General features: G+C 39.2%; 2 protein-coding genes across 3 annotated transcripts; both read right to left on the reverse strand.

The window, feature by feature from the left end:
• Positions 1-86: 86 nt before the first annotated feature.
• Positions 87-13,590, reverse strand: LOC144049543 (kinesin-like protein KIF27). Its single transcript, XM_077562545.1, has 15 exons — positions 12,130-13,590; positions 11,497-11,694; positions 9,877-10,760; positions 8,920-9,051; positions 8,683-8,841; positions 8,412-8,578; positions 7,890-7,978; positions 6,226-6,363; positions 5,834-6,045; positions 5,718-5,765; positions 5,479-5,649; positions 3,641-3,817; positions 3,251-3,445; positions 1,869-2,067; positions 87-1,737 (listed from the first exon to the last, which is right to left on the reverse strand). Exons 1-15 carry the CDS (start codon positions 12,425-12,427, stop codon positions 1,262-1,264), a joined length of 3,543 nt encoding a protein of 1,180 aa, XP_077418671.1. The 5' UTR covers positions 12,428-13,590; the 3' UTR covers positions 87-1,261.
• Positions 12,245-20,318, reverse strand: qng1 (Q-nucleotide N-glycosylase 1). Of its 2 annotated transcripts, XM_077562552.1 has the most exons (8): positions 20,217-20,318; positions 19,686-19,880; positions 18,347-18,493; positions 17,689-17,801; positions 16,232-16,375; positions 14,202-14,397; positions 13,864-14,139; positions 12,245-12,374 (listed from the first exon to the last, which is right to left on the reverse strand). In XM_077562552.1, the coding sequence occupies exons 2-7, from the start codon at positions 19,873-19,875 to the stop codon at positions 13,910-13,912; spliced, it is 1,020 nt and encodes a 339-aa protein (XP_077418678.1). In that variant the 5' UTR covers positions 19,876-19,880; positions 20,217-20,318; the 3' UTR covers positions 12,245-12,374; positions 13,864-13,909. The 2 variants fall into 2 exon arrangements, with proteins under 2 accessions (XP_077418678.1, XP_077418677.1); XM_077562551.1 differs by lacking the exon at positions 12,245-12,374 and having other exon boundaries at positions 13,722-14,139.
• Positions 20,319-20,505: the final 187 nt, after the last annotated feature.

The raw sequence follows: 20,505 nt of genomic DNA on the forward strand, positions 1-20,505 counted from the left end.
ATTTGTTTCCTCAACTGCAGAGTACCAAATGTCTATTGAGGGTTTTCCCCAAAGTGTAGCAAAAAAAAAAAAAAAACAAGGCTTAATTTGAGGTGTAGCATTTATTTAATATTATTGAGGCATGGCATTTACTTGTATTATCAAAACAGAGGCCACTTTTTGACATGATTGTGTAGGATCCTGCTTTAAAATGCTTTGATATTGAATGATAAAGTCCAAATGAATAAGTAACCATTCTACAATATTCTGTGAACCAAAAGAACAAGTACAAAATAAATAAACCAATCGAGATCAAGGTTACATTTCCATGTAATTGTTGAAATACAAAAGAATTACACAGCAAACTAATTGTACACTAGTCTATACTCCTAAGAGTAAACATCACAATAATTGCAAACACTCATAAAACTAAACAATACAAAAAAAGTTTCCTGTGTCATACTGTAAAAGTGAAGTTCCATTTTTTGGGGTAAAATTAAGATGAGTTTATTTTTAAATGAATTACAAGTGTGTGTGTGTGTGTATATATATATATATATTTAAATTATATATATGTATATCACATTTGAATGGTTTTTCAACTAAAATTATGATTTTCTTTCCTTATAATTACAACTAAAATTGTGTAAAATTAAAATTTTTCTCATATTACATTTTAAGTCACATACAAACAGTACTTAATTAAAATGTCATTATCAGTGATTAGTACTATTGTTACACAATAGAATTTTCTCAGGTTACTAAAAATTCCCATGTAATGTTACATTCCGTTAAGTATGTTTTTTCCTTGCAAAATTACAACAAAATTATGATTTTCTTCTCATATTACACTGAAAATTAACTTAATTAAATTATTGTATTACAACTTGAGAATTTTCCATCTCTTAATATTACAACAAAAATCACATAAAATGTAAATTTTTTTGCACCAAATTGCATTTAAAATTCAATTTCTTATATCACAACAATTACAAAAAATGAAGATTTTTCCTCATAAAATTACAAGTAAAAATCACATAAAATTATGATTCCCCCCACCCTTTGAAATTACACATCAAAAACTTTCTAATAAGATCAAAAAATATTATAACTAAAATTATGTGAAATAAAACTTTTTCTAATATTAAAATTAAGATTAGTTTTTGTCTTGAAATTTAGTTTTATTTTCAGGTACTGTTCTGTGTGAGCATAATATTCATTCATACAATTTCACAGTAATACAAAATACAAATGTCAAAAGATTAGTCAAGGCCCACTGACCTCACATTGCCACAAAATCAGGCGTCTCGCTGCTGGTGGTCGCATCCAGAGAGTCGTCCGACAGCATCTCGATGCCCGTGTCCACCACAGAGTCCCGCGCCCGCCCCGCCAGCTCCCTCAGCTTCCTGCGACGCAGCCCAACGGTGGTCCGCGTTCCGTGGGGGGGAGGCGGCCGGCGCTCACTGTAACCATGGAAACGGGCTATCGCACCTATCTGGTGCTCGGCGGGCATCTTGGGGTTCTCGGCCGACGACGAGGATGAGGAGGGGCTCTGCTGGCGGGAGAATTTTTTGCCGTCTTTGGACCCAGTTAGTTCCGGGGCGGTCTCCTCGGCGCGGAGGCTCTGGTCGGCGCACTGCGACTCTTTGAGCTGCTTCCTCAGCTTGCGGCTGCAGTGCTTGTAGAAGAACAACTCCTTCTCCAGGTTCTGCAGACGCTCCTTGATCGCATCCTGGGCTTCTCCTGATGAGTTGCCCTCTTCAAGTGGGAGGAAATACAAACAAAAATTAAGTGTTACAGCTTAGAGATGGTCGGAACCTGATGCTAATATGATGGCCAGAGGACGTTGGGAGCATTTGTTTATGTAATCGCGTGTGTTGTGTGTCGACCTTTGAGTTTGCTTATGAGGAAGCAGCTGTTCCTGTGGTGTTCCTGCTGCTGCTGGGTGAGCCTGCGGTCGGCGTCCAAGGCCAAGTTGTCACAAGCCAACTCCAGCTCGGCGCGTGCGTGCTCCTGCTCGGCGCAGTAAATCTCCAGCTCCTCGCAGTACAAACGCAAACAAGCTTGCGCTTGGCGAAGGTCCACCACCTGGTGGCCAAGTAAGAGAAACAAAAATGATCAGGCTCATTTTTGATTTAACACCATTGATCAAAAGTTGTCCGTTTAGCAATGTTTATTATTGGAAGTGTACAACTGCAACACATAATACTGAGAGACATTTCTAGTATTTTGTTCATTTACTGTATAGCAAAAAAAGTGGTGGTGGTTCCAAAAACAAGGTGACCGCATACATGAGTATAAATGTATACAAACAAAAATGTGAAAACAATAAAGTATAGAGTGTAAAAATATCAATTAATGTAAAAAATGTATTAATATAATGAACAATTAAAATAAACATATGAAATAATTGAATACAAAAACTTTTAAGGAACTCATCCGTTAACATTATGTAAAAAGAGTTTAAATGTAAAAAAAAATTTTAAATCAGATTTTGTTAGTGTACAATTCAAATAAAAACTACATGCAAAAAATGAGAAAATACTAAAGCAAAGAGATGAAATGCAATAAAATACAAATAAAAAAACATTTGAAAGAATAAAATATCAAAAAAGTACATATTTTAATTGCAAAAATCGCAAAAAAACAATGAACGTGTAAGGATAAAAAAAATCAAACATGTTCTAATTCATTTAAAATAAAAGTAAATAAAAACAAAAAAATATGTGCTAATTAAATTAATTATATATACTTTTAAATAGAAATGAAGAAACTACTTCACTGTGTTTACTTTTTCTCGACAAAAGCATTTTTTCCCCCAAAAGTCAAATATTCCTAATCTTTACTATTTAAGAGTACTCCACTCGAGTAGTCACCGATACCAAATACCACTAGTACTTTTTGATATATAAAATTACCCCAGATAATTTTAAAACAGGACCTATATATCCCAAATTAACATTTTACCTTAAAAATGCATGGAATTAATGGCAATTGTCAACCAAAGGCAAAGGCCACCATTGTGAGTACATAAATAGGCCTGGTATCGGCCCGAAACCCATACCCCAAAAAACGCCATGTTTTTTCAACCATCAACATTGCATCATCAAAGAGAGCAAGTCATTTTCAACACTTCAGATTGGTCAATAATTTGTAAAAATAACACCCACACATGTGGACTGACCAATAGTATAGATTTAAAAAAAAAATGTACCAAATTACGACTTATGAGGTACTGTATGTATATATGTAAAGAATTGTGTGCACTTACTTTGCTGAAGTATTTGACGAGCAGCTCGGAAGCTTGGGATTGCGAGAGCGCCCTCATCTTCCCGGTGACGTCGCAGATGCGCGTGATGTTGCGTGGCGCCGAGCTTCTTACTTTCTCCTGCCTGTCCTGGATGGATCGCTGCTTGAAGTCCAGCTCAGCTTCCAGGACTTGCACGGCTTCTTCCAACTGCTCCTCCTTGGCAACAAAAAACAGCCATCGACAGGTGTCGACATAGGAATACGTTTAGCAAGCAGGTGCTAAATGTAAACAGCACATAGCTGAAAGCAAAATGCTAATACTAGCATAGAAACAGCTAGAAAACAGCCATTTTCTGTATACCGCCCTCAAAGGAAAACGTTTGGACACCCCCGCCGTGACCTGCGCACTGACCTCCACAGTGAGCACCGTGCTGTCCTTGAGCTGTGAATCCAAGCAGTCTCGCTTCTTCCTCAGCATCTCTTTCTCCTTGTCGAGCTCCGTCATAGACGCCAGCTTGGAGCTACTCGCCGTCTTCTTCTCCAGCGTTTCCAAGCGCATTGACACTCGCAGCAGGTCCTGATTTAAAACCTGCCCAATAACATAACACATACAATAAATAAGAGTATGTTTGATATTACTTCATTAACTCGTTTAAAGTTTTTCAATTCATCTGAGAGACTGTGCATGTCTTGGTTTTGCTGTTTTGGTATTCTTTTCTTGGGTGGCGGGGGTGTGTCACTGTAGGCAAACGGGATGTTGAGTTGAGTGACTCGAGTGACAAAAATAAAGTATACCACAACAAAACGTGCAGCGGATAATGCACACGGTCGAAAACGAGACTAAATCTTGGCTTGGCATTTACCCGCTTCCGAGCTCAGAGTTGGCCTGCTTGCTATTCGACAGGTACGTGCCAAACAGAAAAGAAAATGTTAGCTTGCTAATTTAGCAACATGCTAGGCTAAGTCACATTGGCAAGGCAATATACACTGAGGGTTGAACTTTTTTTTAAAAAAAATATCCTTACATTTACACCTGGCAATAAGTGAAGCTAAGCCAAAAGGCTGTAGCAATCTTTGGGGGTAGCTGTGGGTTGGGTAGTTTCCGACGCTCTGGACGGGCCATGAAAGCATCACAAACTGTTAATTGGAAGCGCGCTATTGGCTGTTGTGTTGTGGTAGTTGAGTGCTCTTTTGTTATTGAAAACTGTTGTTAGCTCCACACATGTCTTGATTAATTCACCATCGTTACAAGGCGAATGTCGTTTTGCACCATTATCCGGATTGTCCATCGTCTCGGATCAGTAATGTGACCATTTGCAAGATACTTCGTCACTCACTCTTGCAGCTTGCTTGGCTGAGTGTGGTCAGAGGAAGGGGGCGTGAACGTTGACCTTGTTTGGGTTGAACCATAGGAGGGGTCCGTTTTGAATTGTTTGTTTATAAACAAACGGTTTCTTTACAAACGGAAATGGTCAAAACTCCGAACGGTGCCTTTAAGTTAGCCCCAGGTATAAATGATTAAAATTTTAGGTTAAAACTATGCTAATATTTTTCCCCCTGTACCTACAATTAGGGTCTTTTAGAGCATTTCTAATAATAAAAGAAATATATTTTCATAATTTTAGTAAACTATTTTGCATTTCTTTACTTTGCTCTTAAAAGGGGAAGTCAACCTTAAACATTTATTGACAATAATATGTTATATGTGACCTCACTAGTATAAACATGACATTCTGATTAATATTATATTTGTGGAATATGAGTTATGCAACAAAATCCAGCCGTTTTTATCCATCTCAGGAGGCGGCCATTTTGTCACTGGCTGTCGACTGAAGATGACATCAAAGTTGCTCAGGGCTCAGGCAACGACCAATCACAGCTCACCTGTTTTCTGAAGCTGAGCAGTGATTGGTTGTTGTCATTTTCACTTGACAGCAAGTGGCAAAATGGCCGCTTTGTGATATTGATAAAAACGGCTGTATTTTGCTGCTTAACTCATATTCTACTAATGCAATATTAACCAGAATACCTGCCTTATTTAGACTAGTGGGGCTGCATAGAACATTTTATTGTCAATGCGTGTCAATTGTAAATGTTCTCTTTTACAATCTGAAACACTTTATTTTGGGTCCCCAAAAAAGAAAATATAACTATATAATAACATTTTGCGCTACATCTTTTTAAATGAGACAGCAATGATGTCATCCACCATAAATTTAGTGCAAATGAACTTGGGCTCAGCCAGCCTACCTGACTGGAGCGCAGCCTCTCGTTCTCCAGCGCGTTCTTGTGCTGGAGGCACGCGTCCCTGCGCCTGCGCACCTCCTCGCTCTTGCTCAACTCCTCGTCCAGCTCCTGCCGCGCGGCTCTCCTTTGCAGCTCCAGCTCTTCGGCCTCATCCAGCCAACAAGGCTCACATGCCTGCGGCCACCATAGGGGAGTGTTAAATAAAAGAAGGATTCAAAATGGCCGTAATGTCATCATGTTACCATTTCCTTTGGCCACAGTTTGTTTCTGCTTTCTACAACACTGTCCACCTGAAAAACAAAAACACACCAATTTCCATTAATATTACAACTTATTTATTTGTGTTCCAGTTGCTCACCTTGTCAGGTTTGTGCTCTCCAGAGTTGTCGCTGCTCTGCGGGCTGGGCCGCCTGATGCTCCTCTGCAGCTGAGCCCTCTGCAGGTCCATGTGCTGCAGGCTGTGACGCAGCGCCAAGCGGGCCTGTCGGCTCTGCTCCAACAGCCATGCCAGCGCGTCGTCTTCTCGGTGGTCACCCGCGTCGCGTCGGACTGACGCCAGCATTTCTTGCTCTGTAGGGTACAATATGTCAGTGATTCCAAAACATGAGAGATCATCAGGTATGCTGCAGGAAATGATCCGATTTCACTTACTTGTTCTAAGAATTATTATTGATTGGTTTAACTCATTATTCTTCCAAAATAATTTGCTTACAGATGATTTGATGGAATAAAAATATATTATGTACACACCAGTTTTTTCCATCTCTTTGACAAGCTCCTCTTTTAAGCATATGTTTGCTGACAACATCTGGATCTTCCTCTGAATTAGACTGGCTCTCTGCCTCGGGTTCTTCATGCGACAGTACTCAGCGGCTTGTCGCTTGGTCCCTGAGAGAATAAGTACGTATAAAAAGAATTGCATCAGTATAAGGCAGGAGTCAGCAACATTTACTGTCAAAAGAGCCATTTTAGGCCAAATAAATAACAAGAAATCTGCTGGGATGAAACAGTGTGTTAAGTGTTATTTTAATGTACTGAGGGCCCAAGAGCTAATTACAGCTGTACAGTAACAGAGAAATATGTTACGTTTAGACTCATTTTCGTCTACCTTTCGTCTTTTTGGATTTTTATTTTTATTAAGTTAAAAAAGTTTTAAGTTTTCATACTTAGTTTTTCCACACATTTTTAGACTTTTCTGTTTTTCTGTCATATTTCTGACATTTTTGGCAACCCTTTTCCTTTTTTGAACATTTTAACCCTATTTTTCTTTACATTTATTTCTATCTTTTTTCTTTTTAATTTTCAGAATTTTTGGGTAACAAATTTGTATACATTTTATTTTAATTTTCAAGATTTCTCCTTTTTTTGGGGGTGGGGCTTATGGTTACTTTTTAAACATTTTCTTTCCAGCCTTTTTTTAAATCAATTGTCTGACTTTTGGGCAAATTTATGGACTTTTAAATGTAATCTTCAGGATTTCTTCCTTTGTTTTTGGACAATTTATAGTTACTTTTTAAATGTTTTCTTTTCAGCTTTTTTAAATAAAACAAAAAATAATTACGGTAATTTATGGACTATAAGGCGCACCTGACTATAAGCCACGCTAGCTAAATTTGGGGGAATACGCGAGTTTGTTACACATATAAGCCGCACCCGACTATAACCCGCAGGTGTTTCAATGTTACCGCACCGGATTCCCGCTACTTTCTTTTCCGTAATGAGGACGCAAATTGTCTCGCGCTCGTTCTGTCTCTCCTACTGTATTTGGGCTCACTTGGTTTGTTTTGCTCTACCCGACGCTCTTGCGCTTCCTTTATAGTGCGCCGCCTTGTGATCTGTTGGATAAGCCGCACCTTTGTATTAGCCGCAGAGTCGAATGCAAGTGAAAAAAGTAGCGGCTTGTAGTCCAGGAATTATTGTATCTGACTTTTTTGGGGCAATTTCTGTGCATTTTATGGTAATTTTCGGGAATTCTTTTGTTTGACATGTTAGAATTACTTTATTAGCGTTTTCTTTTCTGCCTTTAAAAAAAAACTTTATATTTTTTATTTTTTGCAATTCCAAAGCTATTTTATGGTAATTTTCTTCCTTTTTTTGTTCTTGGACATTTTATGGTAATTTTCTGCTTTTCCACTTCCTTTTTTAGATACTTATGGTCACTTTTTTGACATTTTTAGGTAACTTTTAAAACATTTTCATCTACCTTTCATCTCTCTTTTTCTGACAGCTTAATTGTTTTTTACTTTGACCATTTTAAAATATTTAATTATTCATTTCAAATCTATATTATGAATTCATTTAAAAAATATTTTATGTAAAAAAATAAAATAAATATGTAAAAAAAAATAAAAAATTTTAAAGATCAGACCCCTGGTTTAAGGAAAAACAATCCATTCTAAAACGTGATGTTGTACATGTGGCTTGCTGAGTTGTTTGCTTTGATGTGTGGTCCAGTCTGAAGCTCTTTTCTTTCAGGGCCGATTTCTTCTGCCTGCTGGTCCAGCTAAAGGAGAGAGTCAACATCACAATATTAGGACATTAAAAAAAAAACTGCAGAACTTGCTAAAGTGCAGAATTTGAAAGAAATGGTTGCATCTGAAGGAGGGTTTTGACAGTTGAGAGATTAGAATGGCTGCAGGCTGGAAATGAAATTTAGCGGAAGATCTGAGAATATGACAATTTGAATCTTAACAGCGAAAGGCAATCTTTGTCTTCCACACGCAATTAATGAAAATTAAACTATATTTCTGCGATGGAAATTAAGGGGGGAAACTTAGGGTGTGGCCGCCACCATCCCCTAACAAAAACCCTATTGAGATGCTTTGGAGCATGTTTCAAATTGAGTAACAATTTGACTAATGCTTTCGGCGTAGTTCGATTTTGTAGCACCGAAAACAGACGCCTTAAACCAAAATAGCCACCAAATGTTTTCTTACCCGAGTCCACTAACTAAGTTGTCCTTTTCTTGACCTTGTAGCTCTGTTGTTTGCTTCAGCAGAGGGCAGAAATCCTTCACCTCCTCCTCGCTCTGCAGGCGTTGATTGCTCGTCTTAAAAGTTGCCATCAGCCTCTCCAGCGACTCGGCAGTCGGCCCGGGACGAATCTACACATCAACATACAATCGTCATCAGATCGCTTAACGTCTTTTTATGAGTTGCATTATTTCAAGTTCCGTACTAATGCTAACAGTGAAGTCATGCCAGCCACCTTATTGATCAGCATGTGCCCGCAGCTGGGTCGTATCAAGCTGGCACTGTCCGGTCTGCGGTGAGCCTTGCAGGAGGTACCTGGTGTTTGACCCCGCATGGCCATGAGGTCGCAGCGAAGGCGATCGATGAGAATCTGCTGGTCCACCAGTCGCTCCGTCTTGACAACAATCGGGATATTCCACGTCAAGTGTCAGCGATGGCCGACGATGACACACAATATGGTGAGCGGCCTCACCTGTGTCTTCTCATCACAAAAGGTCTGCAGGAGGACGTTTTGCTTCTGAAGAAGTTCCTGTACTTCTTTTTGCACTTGTTTCAGTTTGGCATCTTTTTGTGCCCGGAGTTGGGCCTCCGTCTCCAGAGATTCCTGAATGGAAAGGTTGGTTGATTTTTTTCTCTCTCCATGGTTTAATATTACAGTAGGCATGTTTTTGTGGTTGTTAAACTGGGTTGTTTAAATTGTTTGAACAGTTATTATGATTGAATGCTATAAGAGGATATGAACTCTTTTGGTTGGTTATGATGGTTAATGCTACTATTATTATATTACTTTGGGGGAGGGGTCACCAATTTTATGAAACTGATAAGATACTTATTGTGTACTGATTAATGCAAAGGGCTACCAGTTTGATACGCACTTAAGTAACATTAAAACAAACTTGCTATAATTTTAGGGGGGTAAATTATTTCATCATCATTTCTCCCACTAGCTTTTTTGGTCATGCACTACAATGCCAACATGTGACCGATAGTAGTGTAGTTTTTTTCTCTGTTTCTTTTTAAATATTGTCATTAACAAATTTACACCAATATTAGTCTATAATATAGAATAGCAACAACAAATTGGATATAGCTTACTGGTAGTTTTTTTTTTTTTTTTTAGAATAACACTCAAGAATGATTTTTTTATTTTTTATTTTTATTTTTAATAACGCCCGTGGACTACTCAAGTGATTGTTGGGGGCTACCTACTTAGTAGAACTTTACGACTGTTTGCTGGTTTGAGTGTTGGATGGATGTTCTGGTTGCATGTTGATTGGCTGGTCAGATTATTAAAGGGGAAGTCAACCCCTCACCAGATGGAGCAAAGGTGAAAAACTTTTTGTTACAATGGGCACCCAATTTATTATGAGCATTACTGCCACCTACAGCAAAACACATGCAAAAGCATCCACAGTTGCATCTTCCTCACCTGACACTTCTTGAGGTCCTGTCTGAGCTGTCCGATGGTGACCAGATGGGGCGAGTCTCTCTCATTTGACCAGCTGACATCATTGCTGCGACATGATTGGCTGACGGTTTTCGCCCTCTTCTGCCATTCGTGCACTCTGCGTGTCAAAGTGTCATTTTGAAAGTCCGGTCCGCAGACCTCTGCTAAGAGATCCGCAGCCTGCTGCACCAGTGACGAGTAGGGAGACGCTTCCCTGTGGCTCACTTCCTGTTCTGGGGTGGAATCACTTCCTGATGGTCTGAGAGGCTGGATGTCATTACCAGGCGGGTCATCAGAAGACAGCATGGTGGTAAATGTCTCCTCAGAGTTTTGTTCAGCCGTTGCCACCTCGGCATGCTGGCGAATGCGGCGAGACTTGGAGGCAAACTTGAGCACGCTCAAGCTCTCAGCAAAGCTGTGGTGCGACGGACTTACGCACGCCACCATGAGGGTGCAGGCGTTACCCCCCAGTGAGTCCCGTAGGAGCCGGGTGATCTTGGCGTGGCGGTACGGCACGTAGGCGCTGCGTTGCCGCCCAGGATGGGCCAAGGCCCGTATGACTTTGCCAAGTGCCAGCAGGCCCGTGTTGATGTGCACCGATTCCTCGAAGCGGACGCCCGTGTTGCCCGTCTTGCCAACGCGCTCCGAGCCGGCCAAGTCCACCACGCAGAACTTGGAGACGCGCTCGGGCTTGTCGGGCCCGGCAGGGCCTCTCTGGCGGAGCCACAGCGTGAGGACGGTATGCGAGCGGCTCGAGTGCTCGTTCATTCGGGTGGCACCTGTTTGGCGCAACGCGTTGCCCACCTCCAAGACATTGAGGAGGTCCTCGCAGGAGGAGATCGCCACTTCCTTGGCGCCCACAACCACTGCACACACACAGAAAAACAATTCATCTTTCTTCTATCTTCTATTTATTTGCCAACCAAAGGACTGAGTGGATGTCACCAACTAATTTTATGTTTTTTTTAAATACTTTTTTAAAAATCAAAAAGTACTATTTTATTTATTACTTTTATTGTGTTAGCTACGTTGTTTTAACTTGCACTCTATAACACATCACTTACAAGTACATTAATACATCTGTGACTGTTTAGGCATTGCTGTTTTGGTTAGCAACAGATAGGCTCAGCTGATAAATCTTCAAAGACTTAAAAAAAAACATTTAAAAAATCATCACAGTAAGACATAGTTTTTAGAGATAAGTAGAATATTTGGCAGTCAATAAATGTGTTGTAATCCAAGAATATTTGGCAGTCAATAAATGTGTTGTAATCCAAGAAAAAAAAATGATTTGTCAATAAAGGTGTTGTAATCCAAGAAAAAAACTTGCTGCAAACGTCAATTTGGAAGAAAATTGTGATCATTATTAAAAATAGGCTACTATATTTTTGAGAATATTTTATATATTTTTGAGGAGAAAAAAAGTTTTATATTTTCATGGATTTTTTATTTTTTATTTTTTTTTTAACAAGCATTTATATATATATATATATATATATATATATATATATATATATATATACAGTATATATATTGATACAATCCTACACCTGCATGTTATTTTTTTTTAAATAGAAAAATAGTCAGAGGTTTTTAGTTCACCTGTGTTTCCCCTGAAGTCATCTCTGATTTGGAGGTCTTTGTGGGAGGTGTTGAGCTCCAGCAGGTCACGCAGCTCCTCCTTGTACAGCTCCAAATATGACACCCGCACAGTAACCTCCACGCCATCGCAGTGCTGCCTCTTCTCTAGCAGCGAGAACACGTCCTTGGCCAAACATGAGATGATACCTCCTTCTGCATCTGTAAGATGGTTGCCATAGTTTGAATTTTGTACCAAGTCTTGCTCTATTTTAAATAAATAAATAAAAGTCTGTATACTTTTGTTAGATTTTTTTGAAGCTAAGAAACATAATATTTTTCTCATTTTTTATTTTAATTGTAATGTTTTTTTGTTTTTTAAGACCTTGTATTTTTAAGTCTTTATGCCACCTACAGGCCGTTGTTGGAAAAGCAGGCGGCCAACATAAGGACTGAGTGGATGTCATCAACAAATTTAGTTGTTTTTTGTTTTTAACTTTTTTGTATCAAAAAGTACTATTTTATTTATTACTTTTATTGCGGTATCTCTATTGTTTTAACTTGTGCTCTATAAAATAAATTATGGTTCATTAAGTAATGTTAGGATTAGACTCCATAATCAACACAACATAGCAAACATAGTGAGGTTTTTCTCACCCATCTTGTTACCACCGAGCGTGTAGGTCTTCCCGGAGCCGGTCTGCCCGTAGCAAAAGACGGTGGCGTTGATTCCGTCCAGGAGACATCTGGTCAACGGCCGCACGCAGGACTCGTACACTTCACCCTGGCTGGCGCTCGGCCCGAAGGCGTGGTCGAAGGAAAAGAGCTGATCGGAACCGAGGATTACCTGCGGGGCGCCGGGGACCACACGCAGACATTCCCGGTGGGCGTGCAGGAGCTCCCTGGGTAGGAGGGGACGCAACCGAACCGCCACGCGGATGCGAACCTCTGTCATGACGTAAACTGTTTGGAACCCCCTCCAAAACCAACTGCGGACTAATCTATATTTTTAAATTAATACACATATTTGTTCGGAAACAACCCCCTAGATAAAGTCCATTTCTAGTGAGTCCTTTTTAAAAGATTAAAGTGAGCCTGACAGGACCACAAAGGCAAACTGCGACTGACAAAAGCAACAAGCGTCATGGACACGTTCTCAACTCAACCGGATTCTCCAATTGCTTCTCTTTCATCATATATTCCGTATGTACAGCACATTGAATGTATAAATTTTACCCGATTCTAATCTCTTGAGGAGAATTGTTCGCTAAATCGTTATTGTTGACATTTGAGCGTCTGTCGAGGCTGTTCGGTTGGCATGGAAACCGCCGCTGGAGTCGAAGAATGCGCTTCAAGAGTCACCCCGACCGAGCGACTTGAAGACTTTAGAAATTCAACAGCGCCCTCATGTGGAACTTCCAAAACTACATGCATCCTTAAAATGACTGACGAACGTTTTTATCCGAGCCAGTTGGCTCTTTTCCTAAGCCTACTAAATGCGTATTTCTATTAGCTGTTATCATTTTTGTATTTTGCAAAGATCTCCATTGTGGGATTAATAAAATCCATCTGGTTTTATAACGTTTTTTGTTTACATTTCATGATAAATTAAAGCAAGGGAGACTCCTTGGTTTTTATTATTATTTAACTTCTTTTTTTTTTACTCTCTCCCAAAAAAAAGTTTAAAAAGTTCAATAAAATGTAGAAAATGTTCTGAAACGCAAAGAAAACATGATTTGCAAGTATCAAGATGGTGTCACAAAACATATTTCAAATGAAAACGACTAGTTTTTCTGTTGAAGACACTCTGAGACTTAGCTGAGTGGCCACTTCCCTCTGAGTCTTTTGATTATTCACATTGGCTTAGCTGTCGTGAAATCTGTTGGTCCATTCAATTGTAATGACGTACACGGGAAAGAGTTAAATTAAATTTGCTGTACATGTTAGATTGTCGTTCAGGTTTATCCTAAAATTTCACATGGAAGTCAAATATCCGTAACATTTTGTGAGCCATTACAATTATGTGAAGATTGGTTAATTTTGCACTTTGAAAGACCTATGTATGAGAAATGAAAATTTATAATTAGCATATGAAGAAAAAAACAAAAGCATGATTGTGCCTTTTGGGGGGGGGGGTGCTGATGTGTTGTGTTCATTCCAAATATACCTCTTGTATATTGCCAAAAGGTAAAACCTTTAAAAATATATATATATATTTGAGTTCTATGGATTATAGGTCAACATTAATAGTGGATTTTTTTTTTTTTAATGATTTATCTTGATATATTGTCCTTTTATATCACAAAAACCTTACATTTGAACAGGGGTGTGTAGACTTTTTGTATCCACTGTATGACTAACAATAAAAATGACTTAAAATAATGTACATACAGGCAGTTAGTTGTCTTGGTCCCGGACACTAGAGGCATCTGTCTTGTCAATAGTAAACACATCTCGTGTGGTGTATGGGAATGTGGGCCATCTCTCGGTGGTGCTGCTTGGCGTACGGCCACAGGTAGAAGTCGATGAGCACCGAGTTGATGCCGCTGCTGTCGCTGCCCTGTTCCCGCGCCAACTTGTCCAGGCAGGCCTTGATGCGCTCCACTGCCCAAATGGAACACGCCCGGATCTCCACCTCCCTGCGGTCTCCTGAACGCAACAGCTCGCCTGAAGGCAGAAATTTGGATGTCAGCGGATAATGCAGGTGAACCTAATGTTGTGACACGTACCACTCTTGAGCGTGCGCATGAGAGCGTCCGAGTATCGCAGAGCGCCCAGGTAGACGAGGGCCTGTGGGACCCGGTAGTCAGCAAACATGGTGAGCCAGTCTATGTTGACGATGTCTGCTTCGCCTCTGGCCGCTGCGACGGCCCAGAATTCTGCCACCAGGATCTGAGCTCTCTTGTACAACGAGATTCTCTTCCCCTTAAATGAAGCAGACATGACGAGATAAATTTTTTTTTATAGGCCAAAAACAGAAATCTTAAACGCTGGCATGGGCCACCATTTTTCACCTGTGCTTCTTAGAGGGACTACAAAGGATCGCACCCTTCCTAACCGGATGTATGACAAAAGTGCTGTACAAAATAAGTGCTCTTAACTCATTCACTGCCATTGACGGTTATAGACGTCAAATATTCATTTTAACAATTTTATCAGTTTAACGTTTTTTTTTACCCTTTTGTTAACAAGAGTACGAAAACCTTCAATTTTTTAATTGTACTTTTAGAACAGATATGAAATTTATGATTAATCGCGAGTTAACTCGTGAAGTCATGCAATTAATTACGATAAAAAAAATAATTTAATCTTTTCTTCTTTTTAAATCGCATCAGGCGATTAACATTTTTAATTGCAATTAATCGCATGACTTCAATAGTTAACTCCCGATTAATCATAAATTTTTAAATCTGTTCTAGATGCACAATACTTTTTTTCTTCTAGGTTTTCATACTCTTGTTAACAAAAGTGGAAAAAAATTACACTAGTAGAAATAGTTCAAATGAATTTTTTACGTCAATAGCCGTCAATGGCAGTGAATGAGTTAATATATATTTTTTCCATAATACGTTTCTCAATGATATATTATAAATATCCACTAGTAACCACATGCAATCATTTTTTTTTCTTCTTCAATACAAAGGGCTCCTTAGAAATTCAGAGACAAAGATAGCACAAAACTTGATGTAAGGGAAAATAAGCCATGTCTGCCATCTAGTGGTGAATTGTGATATTAAAAGTTAAAACTATACAGCCAACGCATATTTGCAGTTCGGCACCGTAAACTCATATATTGGCGGATTTTTTTCCCATTTTTTAAAATGGATGTTTTTTTACCATTTACCCCCTATTTTTTTTGTGGAAACCATATATTGCTTGTTTATTAGCATTTTCTAAAGGTTTTTTGAGGTGGTATCTTTTTTTTCACCCAAAAAACACTTCCTAATCATGTATATAAATTTAAGGGGGGCAATGAATTTAATTAATTTAAGAATATCACTTGTTGCTGTCCTGTGAAAAAAAAATAATGATTTTAATTAATTAATAAACAATACATTTATGGGATCAAACATCCCAAAAATGTTTTTTTTTTTTTTTTAATAAAATGTGTAAAAGTGTTTTTCACAGGACAGCGACGCACTGTTAATCCTATAGCTATGCTGATGAAGTAAAATAAAAAATAATACTCCAGAAACTTTGGCTTAAATTAAACATTTTAAATAAGAATCACCCCCCCAAAAAACTGTTTTGTTAGGCTTGAAATTTTAAAGGGAGGAAATGAATGTGATTGACTTTGGAATCCAGCTAAACAAAGCCAAATGTGGCCAGCAGATGGAGCGCTCATATCACAGCTTCTTCACTTGAACATGCTGAATGATCAGTTGATCACAGCTATCCATCCATGTATTTTCTACAGCATTGGCCCCAATAGGATCGTTCACAGATGAACTGGAGCTTATTCTAGCCGACTTTTGGGCAAGGGCCAAGGAGGGTGTCCCTTGGACTGGTCGCCAGTCACACAAGGCACTTATAAACCAATGATTCTCAAACTTTGGTAGACTTCAGTTGTAGTCAACATTCAAGTTATTGTAAATTTAATCTTTAAAAAATGTTTTGAATGTATCGGGAGAAAGATGGAGTCACCACAGGATATCCATGTGAGCATTGGAGAAAATACAAAACCAAAACCTCAGAATCGTGATACAGACGTGCTAATCAGTAGTCCATGCGGGCCTACCATTGTATCAAACATTCATACCTGATAAACAGCTTCATCTCGGTAGGAGGGAAACTTCTGCACGATGAGCTCCACCATCTTGCGGGCGTCATTCTCGGCCTGGCTGATGAAACTCTGGAAGCTTCCGCCATGTTGCAACAGCACGCGGCCGCCTTCAGTCAGCACCTTCGGAAGACAGACTCGGCATGTAAATGAGCTCGGGTGCACTTGTTATGCCAACCTGTTAATCAGATTGCACCATCAGCCTCATTTAAATGTAGCTTACTTCTATAAAAGTGACAGAGATAACTTTGCCAAGACAAACAGAGACATGCCGTCGGTCGTCGTTGTCAAAATAGGAAATGCTACACTAACGCAATGCTAATGCACATCCCAATAATTAGCATTTAAGTAGCAGGGTAGCATTAGAACTAAGGAAAACATGACCTTTTTTAAACAAGTCATCGAAAGGCGACATCGATGACTAATAAACAATTGTGTCGCTAGTTGATCAAAGCACTTACCAATCAGATTGCGCCGATGTCATCCCACGCGCTACTGTAATGCTATGATACGCTATGATGTAGCAACATGCGCACGAGTAATTTCCTATGATGGCGTTACAGCTCGGCGACAACATCGCCACAGTCAGAGTATGTCATCATTTATTGTGAAAGTTAAAGTAGACTGGTTTGTTGCTTCTTCTTTTTTTGGAACTGTTGACTTCTTTTTACACTTATGACTCAACTTTGTGCTACAGCTATTTTTACATTAAAGAATGATAAAAGTTTTAGTTGCCTATACAGTCGCTGACTTCAACCTGGAACTGACTATCCCATTATTTACAATTACATGTAGACTTTTTTTTTTATCTGCCATTGACGGACGTCAAAAATTCATTTAAACTTTCTTATCAGTTTAACATTTTTTCCCCCACTTTTGTCAACAAGAGTATGAAAACCTAAAAAAATAAAAAATTGTACATTTAGAACAGATATAAAATTTGTGATTAATCGTGAGTTAACTAGTAAAGTCATGCGATTAATTACAATGGAAAAATTTAATCGTCTGACACCCCTAATTTTTTTTACATTTTCTTTTTCTTTTTTTAAATTAGGGGCATCAGGCGATTATTTTTTTTAATTGTAATTCATCACTTGACTTCACTAGTTAATCAAAAATGTTATATCTCTTCTAAATGTACAATACATTTTTTCTAAGTTTTCATACTCTTGTTAACAAAAGTAGAAAAAAAAGTGAAACTAATAGAAATAGTTGAAATGCATTTTTGACGTGTATAGCCGTCAATGGCAGTGAATGAGTTAACAATCACAGGTCCAAACAATTAGCCAGCATCTTGAAAAATGATTGAGTTCAACTTCAAGAGTTCCACTGTATCATGATTTTTAAATCAAGGTCTGAGCTAATGCTAACGATAACATTTAGAGTGACAGTCAAGAACATTTAAATGTTAATTATGAAGATGATCATTCTGGAACCTGATGGCGCTCCTGAAGCATGGGCATGGGTGTTTTGTTGTCAGACCGAAGGATATGCGCCAGCTCCTCCACGGACATCTGGGAGAAGAATTTGGGGTCGGTAATGGGCACTCCTTGACAAGGCGAGAAGCAAAAGGTAGAGTAAAAAAAATAAATGAATAAAAAGTTCCAGCAAAAGGAATAGCAGTCATTTCCGTCAAGTAGCTCAAACAACATCATTTCATGTAATTCACAGGAGCGGCGCTCCATATGAGATGTCATTTATAAATATCCGGAGCCTAATTGCAAATGATGCATACGACATTACGGGCAATTCCCCGGTCCAAGTTCAAATAAAGGGCACGTTCACAATAATTGCAAGTGGCAGATGCACAGCATGTGGACTAAAACAAAAGTGTTTACATATGTACTGTGAGGTCAGGTTTGTTGATGAATTCATTGTTATTGATCCATTCAAATTTGTCATGAGATTGTTTTCAGTAGCTTTTGTGGTAAATGTATTAGTTATTTTTTTCTAAAAGCAAAGGGGGGAAATGAAAAATCAAATCATAAATCATTTTTTTCTGAAAAAAAAAAAAAAGTATTGTATGGGCGTAACCCTCCTAAAAGGTGCTTCTTCCTGAATCAAAAAGGTGCTCATGTAAACACACCATCTCACCTTCTTCCATGGCTCTGGTGATGGCGGCACACAAAGTCATGTAGCCCGTGTGCGTGGTCCCTCGGAAGGTCACCTCACACTGCTGCGTCTCCTCATCGGGCCAGAAGGAGAAGTTCATAGTGTCAACTACAAATAACCAGTTGTAGGCCTGCAGGGTTGCAAGGATAAGTCAAATTACGAGATACGCTGGAGAGGCAAGTTTCTATCGGCAGCGTGCGCTGACAAGAGCCAGGCAGCAACAGGGAGACGAACACTATCATTTTTTATTGTAGGGTAGCAGAAGACTTCAAATCAAGACTCAAACGAAATGGGACACGACCCTTGGGATTTTGGAGCGGGAGATGTTTCTACCATGACTCAACAGGCAAAAAGAGCAAACCGTTTTATACCAAAAACAAAAAGATAAAAAGCATTGGGCATGTTTTGTTTTGTCTGTGTGGCAAGTGTTAGTAAAAAAAAAAAAGGCATTTATTGGGCTGCCGCACAAAATCAGAAAATCAGGAAAAAATACAATAGGAACCAACATAACTCAATACAAAGAGAAATCTACAATACATTTTTAATTGTAGAGCAGAGGGTAGCAAAAATAAAATGTAAAAACCATTCAGGAGTGCCCTATTTCCCCCCTTTGTCTTTGTCTGCTTATGAACCAGCTTGCTATTGGTTCGTCTTTTCAATGTTTGCATTCTGGGGTCAGGTGCAGCACTTTTAGCGTCAATCAGCAAAGAAATGCAATTCTCCAGCAAAAATGTGATTAAATTGTGGAGTGCCCTATTTTGGTTTGTTTTTCTCCGCTTGTTAGCAAGCAGGCTACTTCCAGGTTACTGACGTAACATGTTTTGAAAAGATAGATGGCATTCTACAATTTTCATTGTGGGAAACGTTTCCATTGCGACTCGAAACGCAAAAAAAAAAAGGAAAATTATTGCTCCTGGAAAGAAATGGGGGAAAAAGTGCAACATGCCCTATGTTGTTTGTTCACTTGTAACTAGTTCTTGGTGAATGACATTAGAAATTGACAAGACTCCATTTGCAGTATGGGGCAGTGTGACTCAATTGGTAAAAAGAAAAATACATTTCCAAGATGAAAAAAAATATGGCATCATGCCCTTTTTTGTTTGTGTGCTTTGTAGAAAGAAGGCTGCATCCAGGTTAATGGAGAATTATACAAGATGCTTGGAAAAGACGTTCTACTATTTGCATTCTGATGTGGGGGAAACGTTTCTAATTGTGACTCAAAACGGTAGCAGTCTACACGCGTGCATTTTGAATTTCAGCGTTTAAAGGCCCAATTTTTGTTACACCATTTGTATTGCATGTAATCTATGTTGTTGACTCCCCTGGTCAGAGGTGGGTGCCGGGGCCAGGGGGTTGGCCTTCTTCCAGCCACTGGCGCTCAGCTCATCGCTACCCCGCAGAGCGTAGAGCATCTGAGCCACCTTCCGCACACCTTCTTCCTCCACAGACACATCCTGACTCTGCTCTGCTACAAACTGTCCGGACTCTCTGGGGAACAGGATGGGCTCCATGGAAGCTGAGGAACAGGTTATGCAAACATGTTTGACTTCATTGTGTCAGAAACAGTCAAAACTGACCAACAGGAGTCGTTTACGTTAAAAGCAGTCCGAAGGTGTTTGCTAACATGTTTATTTAAATGTTTACATCGTTCTCAGGATTTGTCCCACGTAAAAAAAAAAAAGCACTACGTACAACTATCATTTATTGGCAAACCAAAGCAGGGTTAAATCACGTGACAGCGTTTCAATTGGAAATTTGTATTTCGAGATTTAAACACTCAAAACCAAACATACTTATTCACGTTTGTGTTACGGTAGAATAGCTGATTTATTTGCCATTTAATACAACTTACCAACCAAATTAGGACTGTTGACTGTCACCGACTCGTTGAACGTTCGCTTCCTGTTTCAAAAGATTTCGGCCAATCAAGCCTATCGACTCTCGGCCAATCACGGATCAGTCAGCGGATGCAAACGGAAATAGCGTCGTTCCTGTTATTGATTGACAACTGGGCACAAATCAACGTACGTACCGTTGGACACACACACACGCACACACACACGCACACGCACACAAAAACACTCATGGACAATACTTAACAATGTCCTCTGACATTTATTGACAAAGGTAATAGATTCACG

This window comes from Vanacampus margaritifer, chromosome 3 (genome assembly GCF_051991255.1).
Source record: "Vanacampus margaritifer isolate UIUO_Vmar chromosome 3, RoL_Vmar_1.0, whole genome shotgun sequence".
Taxonomy (NCBI): domain Eukaryota; kingdom Metazoa; phylum Chordata; class Actinopteri; order Syngnathiformes; family Syngnathidae; genus Vanacampus; species Vanacampus margaritifer.

What these genes read in the sequence shown, in the direction of transcription:
- LOC144049543 (XM_077562545.1), bottom strand. Translation starts at nt 12,427, where the DNA reads ATGACAGAGGTTCGCATCCGCGTGGCGGTTCGGTTGCGTCCCCTCCTA. An exon ending in AGGACCTCAAGAAGTGTCAG is followed by an intron (nt 9,052 to 9,876) that starts GTGAGGAAGATG and finishes CTTTCCATTCAG; the next exon opens with GAATCTCTGGAGACGGAGGC. An exon ending in AACTTAGTTAGTGGACTCGG is followed by an intron (nt 7,979 to 8,411) that starts GTAAGAAAACAT and finishes TCTCTCCTTTAG; the next exon opens with CTGGACCAGCAGGCAGAAGA.
- qng1 (XM_077562552.1), bottom strand. Translation starts at nt 19,875, where the DNA reads ATGGAGCCCATCCTGTTCCCCAGAGAGTCCGGACAGTTTGTAGCAGAG. An exon ending in GGCACCCACCTCTGACCAGG is followed by an intron (nt 18,494 to 19,685) that starts GGAGTCAACAAC and finishes CAACCCTGCAGG; the next exon opens with CCTACAACTGGTTATTTGTA. An exon ending in GAGATGAAGCTGTTTATCAG is followed by an intron (nt 14,398 to 16,231) that starts GTATGAATGTTT and finishes GCTTCATTTAAG; the next exon opens with GGGAAGAGAATCTCGTTGTA.